This window comes from Macaca nemestrina, chromosome 1 (assembly GCF_043159975.1).
Source record: "Macaca nemestrina isolate mMacNem1 chromosome 1, mMacNem.hap1, whole genome shotgun sequence".
In the NCBI taxonomy this organism is placed as follows: domain Eukaryota; kingdom Metazoa; phylum Chordata; class Mammalia; order Primates; family Cercopithecidae; genus Macaca; species Macaca nemestrina.
Window position 1 is genome coordinate 146,545,227 of NC_092125.1, and position 12,627 is coordinate 146,557,853.

The 12,627-nt window shown below is 38.1% G+C and overlaps 1 protein-coding gene across 3 annotated transcripts in view; it reads right to left on the reverse strand.

Annotated features, from left to right (window-relative positions):
* Positions 1-252: 252 nt before the first annotated feature.
* Positions 253-12,627, reverse strand: part of LOC105482793 (heparan sulfate 2-O-sulfotransferase 1) — a 197,153-nt gene continuing 184,778 nt past the window's right edge. For 2 of the 3 annotated variants that reach the window (XM_011743132.2, XM_011743134.3), the window contains 3 exons: positions 10,153-10,250; positions 4,530-4,687; positions 253-3,632 (listed from right to left, as the gene is read on the reverse strand). In XM_011743132.2, the coding sequence (XP_011741434.1) occupies positions 3,403-3,632; positions 4,530-4,687; positions 10,153-10,250 (486 nt within the window). In that variant the 3' untranslated portion in view covers positions 253-3,402. The remainder of the gene's footprint in view (positions 3,633-4,529; positions 4,688-10,152; positions 10,251-12,627) is intronic. The other variant, XM_011743133.3, reaches the window with a different exon arrangement.

The window sequence follows — 12,627 nt, forward strand, 5'->3', positions numbered from 1 at the left end:
TATTGTTTGTAAATCACTGATGGCACCAATGATTTTAGGAATTTCCAATAGGACACATATTGAGAAAAAGCAACAGATTATAGGCGTTAACCAAATTTTAAGATCAGAAAATTATAAAAATCAGTAAGTTTAAACTATCTAATTTTCAATAGTTTAAATCCAATCATCAGGAATTCAGAAGCACCCAATATGTTTGAAGTTGCACAAATGCACATGGATGACAGGAAAGTAATCCCCATGCAATATCTTAAGTGTTGCTATCAGATATATTTAAGTGCTACTTTACAGATTAAAGTTGGGTAAAATCAAAATATATTTTACTTCCCATTAGATTTTAAAACAATCACAATAATTTATCAACAGTTGCCATTTCACAGCAATTAGAAAACAGGAGTTGATACAAGTTGAACAGAAAGGTATCTTTTCCTCTTTCAGGAAATAAACATACATATATATATTTCACATACACACATAACATTATCTTTAAAATTCCAAGTAGTTAATTTACTTTTGTATTATAAAAAAATTATCTCCCTATGGTCAAAATACTGAAAAAGCGCAAAGGCTGAAAAAAGAAAACCACATTTGCCACTTTAAAAAAATACATTATTGTCTCAGTGGTTCTATTTATTTAACTGATTATAAAGTATTATGACTCCTAGTACTGTACTGGACCTGATGGAATTAAATCCACCCCTTTCTCAGTCTCCAGAAAGGATACTCCTAACCCACCCTAAAATATGGTAAAACAAATGCCCCTATTCTGAACTGTTAAACTGGGAAAGAAAACATGCCCACCTGGAAACAATATAAGTCATAAAAGTTTATGAATCTGTGCGAGAGACTACACGAATCAGAAAGCAATTCTTTGGATGTATTAGGAGCTTTTAGAAGTATATAAACTCTTTTAGGCCTCTAGAGTACAGATACGAAGATGATTTCTCCATAAATAATGATTTAGCCAGTGCAATGGTTGGTAGCCCATGGTCTGCATCTGGGATGTCTTCTGTTTTTGTAAATAAAGTTTTATTGGAACATAACCGTGCTCATTTGTTTACATAATGTCTATTGCTGCTTTTGTGGTACAATGGCAGGGTTGACTAGCTGTGACAGAGACCATATGGCCTGCAAAGCTTAAAATATTTACTCTCTGGTCCTTCCACATAAAGTTTACCTACCTCCTGATCTAGTTCACAAAGTACTGCTCTAGTTACCTAAAAGAGTTAATGCACCTCAAGAAGATTTGGGCATGTGGTGCAAGAGTAACTTGTATACTGGGGTTTGTTCATTAGCAGGTAATGTCAAACCCCACCCTGAAGTGGTGCTTTACTTTTGGGCAAGGAAATAATTTGTATACACTTTCAGGAAATACCTATAAAAATCAATTTGAAAAAAGAAAGAAAAAAGCCAAATAATAATAATAAAAATAAAAAGCCTGGCTATGTTCTTTTAATACTTTTATATTATATTATTGTGAGGAAAGGGTGCTAAAATGATTCTTCCTGTCATTCTTTTAGTTTTTCTCTAGTTTGTTTATAAATGTTTTCTCATAAGAAGTGTTCCCTCATGCCCTCCCATAACCTTTAAGGCAATCTACCTAAAATGCTTACAGTCTGTGAAGCCTTGTTCAGAAATATTTAGTTAAACCATAGGTATAAAATAGCTACCATTTCTGAATAGTAATGTAAAATAAAAACAGAAACATCTTTCAAATTTGAAGAGCAAAGTTTCCCTGACCCTAGTCAGCTAACAAAGCCTATTTCTAACAGGGAACTTCCTAAACTCAAGCAGCTGCTCATGAAGCTTTAAGAGTTCACAGGTGTTTCATATTTCAATCGTTGCTGAAACATGGAAGATAAAACACCGGGAGGATATGTATCAAACACAAATTTATATCAAGATTAACTTTTTCAACCAGCTTACAAGCAGACTTTTCCCTTTCTTTGTTAAAAAAGGAATGCTATGAAACTATATGTTAAAGATGTTTCTATAATAATACCTTACATTTATATAGCGCTTTACAATTTTCAAAGTGCTTTCACATGCCATCTCATTTAATCCTCACAACAGCCCTGTGAGGTAGGTACAGCAGGTATTATTATCATTTCAAGATGAGGAAATTGAGGCAAAGAGAGGTTAAGTGACTTGCCCAAGATCACACAGCTGGTAAGTGGTAGAGCTAGGACCTGAAATCAAGTTTTTTGACTCCTTGTCCAGTACTCTTTCCACTGCAATTACTGCCTCAAGTTATGAATAATGAACTGTGTATCAAAATTGAAAGCTTATTGAAGTTCATTTCAGTGATGTCTTACCAGTAAAGTTAAATGAGAAATACAAGAACAGTAGGTCTGATGGTTTTACTTGACATAAAATTGGTGCAAAACCACTTTTGTCTAATTACTTGTAACCTTTTGGTCCAAATACATAAAATATGCAATATTTACAGCATTTTCCTTTTTTTGTAAATGCAATGCTTTAAAACACATTATAAAGCACCTTAGTAAAAATAGTCTACAGGTAAAAGTACAGAAGAAGTAGGAAAATCCTACCCATACCACCGCTCACTAATGGAGTCATAATACGGAGTCACCGATATCTCAGTTTACAGCTTTACAAATAACCCATGGAGAAACAAATACTAAACTTACTTTTTTGATATTAATGTGTAAAAATCTTAACTAAAACTTCAGACAATCTCAGTATTCTTTGAAGTATCTTCCCAATATTAGACATTGAGGAGACAGGAATGAGAAATACTGCTTTGATGCTTTATCTTTTTACCATATTAGTCATTTAAATTGATTTTTAACACTAATCAGTATTTAAAAAATTAAAACCACCTACATAAATATGGGCAAATCCAACTACAGCAGAAACATTTCTTAGCAAATGTGATTAAACATTCCAATAAATTTCATGAGACATGACTCACAAAAACAAAGTACACACTGCCAAACAGTTATTAACACAATTCAGTAGAGGTGTATAACCCAAACCCTCAGTGAAGGCAGAAGAGGCAAATGGACTCATCTTCATTCATGGTTAGTTGAAAAAATGCTTTATCAAAAACGAGAGTATCAGAACCTTTTCTGAAATTGTATTTAGCCTTTTGATTAGACCTGCCATGAGTTCATTTTAGGTGATGTATATTTTCTCCCAGGCAGGAGGTTATAACTTTCACCAAAGTTTAGCCAGGAAAAATAAAAATGCCTGAAACTTAAACTTAGAACACTGACATACCAGCCAGTATCTACTTCCTTGACGTTACTGTATGTTTCCTAATTTGGCTCGATATAAACTGTCATATACACCTACTGTCAGCAATCCAGACTGTGGAGCTGAGAACAAAGGTGAAGATAGGGTCAAATTTTAGTTCAAGAATCCAATAGTCACACCTTATACTCAGTTCGACTTAGGGTAAATCTTTTCATAGAAAAAGTTTTGTGCGAGGATGTAGAGGTCTCCATCTTTTTCTCGAACAGCATGGGCTCTGATGAATTGGAACTGCTCTAGTGCAAATTCATAGAACTCATTCTCCATTTTCCAAATATCAGATTGCTGTAGTTTTGCAATGGTTTGTTTAGTGGGGAGTTTCTTCTCTGTGGTTTTCCTAAGATGAGATTTCTTTCCTACTTACAAAGGGGGAAAAAAAGGAAAGGTAAATAATTCTTGGAGAACACACAAAAGGTCAATGCCTCTTTATTTGAAGAGGTGGTTAATATGACATATTAAAGAATAGGTAACATAATTGTCTTATATAATTCAGGTAAAAATGGAACCTTGATCATACTAGAGCTATGATTCAGTCCTTTAGAATGTAAATTCTCAACCTAGTAAAGACTTAATGAAATGTCAAATAGTAAATGTAAGGATTGGCACACAGTGAAGTGTAGGCTGTCACCTCACACACTATATTCTCAAGTGCTTGGTGCTCTGAGACTAGTTCATTTCTGATAAAATATCTATTGCCAAACTGTATTCTATTTTCTCATAATCTATATTCTCTAAAATTATGTTAGAAGCTAGGGCATATGCATCCTCAAGGAAAGAGTTTCTATAACTGCATCTTATCAATCAACAGCAAAAAACAAAACAAAACAAAAGAAAAACATAATTAACTTATCACTTTCAGATACGTAATACAGCTGAGGCTGCTGAAACATGGCTTAGGCATACTTTAGTTCCACTATCCCACCTCTACTTCAAAATGGTAGTAGGCAGGACTAATACACAGGCCTATGTTTGACATCTGGCAAGAAATGTATTGAATACTATACATTTCTAAGGCTGGTTCTGTAGTTTGTATCATTCCACTATTTCTACAGTGCCTTCTAATTTTCACCTAATTCACAGTTATTCAATAGAAAATAGTGAGCAGAAACAGACAAGATACCTGCCTTTCTGGAGTTATCTGTCGTGAAATGTCGTCGTTTCACTGAAGAAACTTTAAGTCATATATTTACGAGTTGCAAACAAACAAACAAAAGAAACCAAAGAAAGTTTTAAAAAGAAACCCTTCCTTTATATACCTGTGCGATAGAGTTCAGTAGCACCCCTGAAAAACCGGGGCAATGCTGCCTCCAATAACATGATAAAATCTTCAAGTTCTTCAGTAACTCCCACCAGAAAATATTCATTAACTAGGTTATACTTGGCTTGATCCATAGCCCACCTGCTTCCCACATTCCTGAAACCAAAGAAAAGGAATTAAAACCTGGTTGTGAAATCTGCTGAGCGTTTTTGGTGCCTTTGACACTATATATTACAGAGAAAATAGATAAACACATGTATATCCAAAGTCTCAATGCCCTTTTATTACCATCCTGTGGGAGGCACACCTGTTTCTAATTTCCTTTGCTTCCATCTCCAGTTTCTGCTCAACTATGCAGTGCTAATTCAGAGTTTACCAGAGGACTCTTAACATGAGCAATTTAGTTTAAGGGCACTTTAAAAATGTATATGGATATAAGAAAATATACCCCTCCTATATGATTTAGTGTGTTTTAACTTTTTAAAGCTACACTAAATTCTGCTCATTTAAGAGCTCTCTAGTAAAGTGTAAACAATTCGTGTTTACTGCTTATTGTGTGAGTTTTGAATTTTTGTGAGCTGTTTTCTGAAATTTCTGAGGAACAGAAAATAGATAATGGCTCTGCTAAGAATCTTTTATTTTTATTTTCATTTACATTGTCAGCTAATGCTATTAACAGAGATTTGATCCAAAATAAACTCTACTTTTGGGTTCTTTTTAGCACAAATATTCCTTAATCCAAATTCTAGCTCTGCGTTTAAGCAGCAGTATGGTCTTGAGCTGATGGCTTCACCTTTCTCAATTTTGTTTTCTCAAACTATTTAAAAAAAAAAAGAGGGGGAGGGGAGCCATGATTAATTGGTTTCTAAGCACCCTCCCAGTTCTGTGAATCTATGAAATATACTGAAGAAATACAATTAATATCTCCTCAAAAATGCCCAATAGAGCAATAGTCTTTATTGTTCTAAGGCAGGGTTTGGCAAACTTTTTATATAAAAAGCCAGAGGATAAATATTTTAGGTTTTGCAGACTACACAGTGATATGGTTTGGATATTTGTTCCCTCTAACTCTCATTCTGAAATGTGATTCCCAGTGTTGGAGGTTGGACTTGGTGGGAGGTAACTGGATCATGGGAGCAGGTCCCTTGTGAATGGTTTAGCACCATCCCCTTAGTGATAACTGAGTACTTGGCTCAGTTAGTTCATTAGAGATCTAGTTATTTAAAAGACTGGGGGCCAGGTGTGGTGGCTCACACCTGTAATCCCAGCACTTTGGGAGGCCAAGGCAGGCAGGTCACCTCATGTTCAAGACCAGCCTCACCAACGTGGAGAAACCCCATCTCTACTAAAAATACAAAATCAGCCGGGCATGGTGGTGCATGCCTGTAATCCCAGCTACTCGGGAGGCTGAGGCAGGGGAATTGCTTGAACCCAGGAGGCAGAGGTTGTGGTGAGCCGAGATCACGCCACTGCACTCCAGCCTGGGTGACAAGAGCAAAACTTCATCTAAAAAAAAACCAAAAAGACTGGGACCTCCCCCTTCATTCTCTTGTTCCCACTCCTGCCATGTGATGCGCCTGCTCCCACTTCACTTTCTGCCATGATTGTAAGCTTCCTGAGGCCTGCACCAGAAACCAAACAGATGTTGGTGTCATGCTTGCACAGCATGCAGAACCATAAGCCAAGTAAACCTCTTTTCATTATAAATTACCATCTCAGGTATTCCTTCACAGTAATGTAAGAATGGCCTAATAGAGAAAATTGTTCCTAAGGAGTGGGGTATTGCTGTAAAGATACCTGAAAATGGGAAAGTGGCTTTGGAACTGGGTAATGGGCAGAGGTTGGAAGAATCTGAAGGGCTCTGAAGAAGACAGGAAGAAGAGGGAAACTTTGACATTTCTTAAGCTGAGACTGGTTTAATGATTGTGACAAAAATGCTGACAGAAATATGGACAGAAGTCCAGGCTGATGAGGTCTCAGAGGGAAATGAAGAAGCTACTGAGAACTGGAGTAAAGGTCACCTGTATTATGCCTTAGCAAAGAACTTGGCTGTGCGGTGTCCAAGTTCTAGAGATCTGTGGAAGTTTGAACTTAAAGACTGATGACTGGTTGGGTGTGGTGGCTCACACCTGTAATCCCAGCACTTTGGGAGGCTGAGGCAGGTGGATTACTTGAAGTCTGGAGTTTGAGACCAGCGTGGCCAACATGGTGAAACCCCATCTCTACTAAAAACACAAAAATTAGCTGGGTATGGTGGCACACACCTGTAATCCCAGCTACTCGGGAGGTTGAGGCAGGAGAAATGCTTGAGCCCAGGAGGCAGAGGCAGTGAACCGAGATTGTGCCACTGTACTCCAGCCTGGCTGACAGAGTGAGACTGTCTCCAAAAAAAAAAAAAAAAAAAAAAAAGTGATGACTTAGGACATCTGGCGCAATACATTTCTAAGCAACAAAGCATTTAAGATGTGGCCTGGCTGCGTCTAAGAGGCTACAATAAAATGCAAGAGCAAAGGAATGACTTAAAGTTGGAACTTATATTTTAAAGGGAGGCAGAGCATAAACATTTGGAAAATTCACAGCCTGGCCATGTGGTAGAGAAGGAAAGCCCCCTTTTTGTGTTGTTTTTTGTTTTAAAGACAGGGTCTTGCTCTGTTGCCCAGGCTGGATCTTGGCTCATTGCAGGCTTAACCTCCTGGACTCAAGTGTTCTTCCTACCTTAGCCTCCCAAGTAGCTGGGATTATGGGCATATGCCACTACACCTGGCTAACTTTATGTTTTGTAGAGATGAGATTGCCCAGGCTAGTCTCAAATTCCTGGGCTCAAGCGAGCCTCCCACTTTGGTCTTCCAAAGTGCTGGAATTACAGGCATGAGCAACCACGCCCACTGAAAAGCTTATTTTCCAGGGAATAGGGCAGGGAATAGGGAAGGAATTTAATAACACTGTGGAGCAATCACTTATTAAGGAGGTTAGCATGACTAAAAGGCAGTCAAGTGCTAATATCCAAGACAATGGGAAAAAGGCCTCAAAGGCATTTCAGAGATCTTCCAGGCTGTCCCTCCCATCACAGGCCCAGAGGCCTTGGGGGGAAGAATGATTTAAGGGGACAGGCCCAGGGTTCTGCTGCCCTGAGAAGCCTTGGGACACTGCTCCCCACATCCCGGCCACTCCAGTTCCAGCCTTGGCTCAAAGGAGTTCAGGTATAGCTTGGGCCACCAGTCCGGGGGAGCATAAGCTGTAAGCATTGGTGGTTTCCAGGTGGTATTAAATTTGCAGATGCTCAGAATGCAAGTATGAAGGAGCTTCCATTCCACCTAGATTGCAGCTTCCATCTAGATTTCAGAAGTGGGTTGGGTTGGAGCCCTCACCTCACTCAAGAGACCCAAACAGGGAACTGTCTAGTGGAGCTGTGGGAAGGGGATTATGCCCTCCAGACCCCAGAATGGTTGGCTCACCATCAGCTCTCACACTCTCCCTGGAAAAACTGCAGGTACACTCAATTCTAACCCATGAGAGCAGCCATGTAGGCTGTACCCTGCAAAGCCATGGGGGCAGGGCTGCTCAAGGCCTTGGGAGCCCACCCCTTGAACCAGGATGCAGGAGATGAAGTCAAGGATTATGTTGGAGCTTTAAGATGTAATGACTGCCCTGCTGGGTTTCAGACTTGTGTGGGGCCTACTGCACCTTTCTTTTGGCCAATTTCTCCCTTTTGGAATGGAAATGTTTATCCAATGCCTATACCACCACTGTATCGGGAATAAATAACTTGTTTTTTTTTTTTTAATCTCACAGGCTCATAGGTAGAAGGAACTCATCTCCAGATGAGATTTTGGACTTGGGACTTCTGAGTTAATGCTGGAATAAGACTTTGGGACTACTGTGAAGGGATGAATATATTTTGAAATATGAGAAAGACATGAGATTTGGTGAGCCAGGGGCAGAATAACATGGTTTGGATGTTTGTTCCCTCCAAATCTCACGTTGAAATGTGATTCCCAGTGCTGGAGGTAGGGCCTGGTGGGAGGTGACTGGATCATGGGAGCAGATCTGTCATGAATGGTTTACTGCCATCCCCTTGGCGATAACTGAGTTCTCGCTCAGTTCACACAAGATCTGGTTGTTTGAAAGTCTGGGAACCATACCCCTGCCCCTAGTGCCCACTTTCTTGCTCCCACCATGTGATATGCCTGTTCCTGCTTCACCTTCTGCCATGATTGTAAGCTTCCTGAGGCCCTTGTTGGTGCCATGCTTGTACATCCTGCAGAACAGTGAGCCAATTAAACCTCTTTTCTTCATAAATTACCCAGTCTCAGGTAGTCCTTTATAGTAATGCAAGAATAGCTAATACACATGGTTTAGGTTACAACTACTCAACTCTGCTGTTGCAGTGTGAAAACAGCCACAAGCAGTAAGTAAAAAATACATGTGGCTGTGTTTCAATAAAACTTTATTTATAAAACAGGTGACACAGCTGGGCATGGTGGCTCATGCCTGTAATCCCAGCACTTTGGGAGGCTGAGGCAGGTGGATCCCTTGAGGTCAGGAGTTCGAGACCAGCCTGGCCAACATGGTGAAACCCGATCTCTACTAAAAAAACAAAAATTAGCCAGGTGTAGTGTAGGCACCTGTAGTCCCAGCTACTCGGGAGGCTGAGAGAGGAGAACTGTGAACCCAGGAGGCGGAGGATGCAGTGAGCCAAGACTGTGCCCCTGCACTCCACCTTGGGCGATATAGCGAAATTCTGTCTCTAATAATAATAATAATAATAATAATAATAATAATAAAACAGGTGATAGGCCAAAATTGGGTCTGCAGGTTACAACCTGTAGTTTGCCAATCCCTGTTCTAAAGAAATGGTTAAAAATTGAGAAGGCATTCTTTATAGGCTTCCAATTCTTATACTAGTATGAGGCTTTGATGTAATTTATTGAGTAGGACCTTAAACTCCACAGCAATCTAATAATATATCTCAAATAATGAAGAAATTCCTTGTATTTCTCATTATGGTTTAAGGAAGAAACTTTGAATATGTTCCTTTTTTCTCCTACTTCTCCTATTAAAATGATTGAATAGAACAAATAAACATGTAAAATTATTTTTAAAAACTGAAAACTCAACACATTCTGAGGAAATACATTTTTTATTAAACTATCTTCATTTTCCACTTGATATTTACTAGCAAACTAAACCACACCCTTAACCTTGGCTTCTCTTAAAGTCAAAATCAGTTTAACAGTAAAACCAGGTGAATTTTAACCTGCTAAGCCTTTACTTAATTTAACACAAATAGCTAAAACAGTAAGCTTTGGACAAAATAAGATTTATGACCACCTCCCAGTCTCTAAGAGCTCTACTGGAATACAGCAAAACATAGCACCAAAAATAAGAAATATTAAAAACCAGCATCTGAGAAAACAATGCAAGGATATTAGGATATTACTCTACATGAGGAATCTTTTAAATGCATTTAAAAGTAACTGCAAAACTAGATATTACTCAATTACATGTTATTTTTAGTCTAGTCATTCACCGATTTCCCTACATCTAGCCCTTGTGAAATGAAACACAGATATAGAGATAATAAGAATGATAATCAATTTGAGCCAACTTTATCTCCCTACCAGCATTCGGAGCTATGGCCACAGAAGAACGGGATTTGAAGCCAGAGCTTCTCTGGAGCACAGTCTGAGCCACCTTCTGCTACACATTCATCAAAGGTCTAGAACAAAGACAAAGCAGCATGAGTAAGCCATAAATCCAAGTCTCACCTATCAAATATCTAATGTGGCAAATTGTTAAATAATTGGGTGAGAGTAGGTGGGATGAGACACTCTTATTTTGTTTGAAGTCATGTAAATTAATCACGGTTGGGCGTGGTGGCTCACACCTGTAATCCCAGCACTTTGGGAGGCCGAGGTGGGCAGATCACAAGGTCACAAGATTGAGACCATCCTGGTTAACATGGTGAAACCCCATCTCTACTAAAAATACAAAAATTAACTGGGCGTGGTGGCTTGTGCCTGTAGTCCCAGCTACTTGGGAGGCTGAGGCAGGAGAATCGCTTGAACCCAGGAGGTGGAAGTTGCAGTGAGCCGAGATGGAGCCACTGCACTCTAGCCTGGTGACAGAGCAACACTCCGTCTCAAAAACAAAAACAAAAACAAAACAAACAAAAAAATCACATACTGCCTTGTAACAGGCAGCTCTTAGGATCTGGTTTAGAATCTTAGGATAGGTTGATCTGTCTGTCTGTCTGTCTATAGCTTTATCTACATAACTTGTTTCATGTGCTTTTTAAATGTGTTATGTGTTATGTTGTGTCTTTCCAACTACAGTGAAAACTTCCTGAAGTAGCATTCGTGGATCATGCAGTAGCATTTGTATCCTCCAGAGCATATAGAATAGTGCTATATAAACCACTTGCACAATTAATATTTGTAAATGACTACTGAAAAGACTGCGCTTTGGGGATTTACATGGGTATTAAAGGCGTAGCTCTAGCAGAGATGAAGACAGAGGAAATAAAATATTTTCATGAGGCATTTGATATTATTTCTGAATTTTTCTAGATGGTCTTAGATTTGCCAGCCTAGGCCATTTTCTAAAAAGTGGTTTTATTATCATTTGTGCCGAATTTCGTAGCTCATAAAAAGAAATAAGAAATAAAACCTTACGTATCTATATATCTACCATATCCCAAACTACAGCTATTCAGATTTGAGTATTTGGTGGTATTTTCTCAAAATGAATAAACTATGTCCGTCAGGTGAAAGAATAGCTGACAGTGTTGATACCCCACATGTTCTCAGCTGGAAGCTATTCTGACCCTCAGGTGATATTTGGCAATGTTTGAAGACAATTTTGGTTCTCACAGCTGAGGTATGGGGGATGCTACCAGGTAGAAGTAAGAGATGCTGGTAAACATCCTAGAATGTATAAGAAGCCCCCACGACAAAGAATTATCTGGCCCAAAACAACAATAATGTTGAGGTTGAGAAATCCTGTAATAGGCCAATGATAAAAATTAAGCTTTCAAGCAAAAAATAAAATTTTGGAAAACTTGTATCTGCCACCATAAGCTTGACAGTCTCCCAATACTTAAAGACTCTTCTGATGAGATTAGTGGTGATATTAATGAATATGAGTTTTTAATGCTGTATAACAAAATACATTAACATTTGAAAGGTCCATATAAGTCAGTGAACCAGTATGTCCCAAACGACCAATGTATGATGTTTCAAAATTATGCTTGGTTGAAAGATCCATTCCAAGTGTAAAACGTATCAACAGATTTTAATGTAGCAAAGTGTAAAAAGGTCACTGCTATGGTTTCAGATTCTACACTGCAACTAACTTTTGAAACTACCACTTGTCAAGTTTTAGTGTTTACTAAAGAATAGCCGCAATTTCTTGAAAAGGCTATTAAAATCCTCCCTTTTCCAATTATATATCTGTGTGAAGCTGGAGTTCCTCAATTCAACCAAAAGAACATTTTGAACAAACTGAATTCAGGAGCAAATATGAAAATCAGCTGTCTAGTTTCTCAGGGTTCAAAACAAAACAAAACAAACAGAAAGTTTAAAAAAAATAAAAAGAAAAAAAGAAAATCGGCTGTCTATAGTAAGCCAGATGCTAAAAAGATATGCAAAAATGTAAACCGATGCCACTCTTTTCATTTTTTTGTCGGAGGAGAAATAGTTATGTGCATTAAAATATAATTTATGTTAACATATGATGGCTTTACTATTTAGTGTTTTAATATTTAAAAATTTTTTCAGTAAATGGCAAATTTACTGATATTGGTAAACATCAATAGATATAACTCAAAACAAAACAAAAGCCATAAACAAAAGCTCTTTTATGGAATCCTTAATAATTTTTAAGAGTATAAAAAGAATTCTTATATCAAAAAGTTTGAGAACCACTGATTTGAATGATATAGTTATTCACTGCTCATCTTTGGATTACTTAATATCCCTATTTTCCAGGTGCTGGGCACAGGTTAAATTAAGTAAAACTGTAGTTCTAAAATGTGCAAATTTGAAATCTCCCAAATCAAAAGCCTTCCATTCTTTACAAGATCAAGTGAAAGCTAT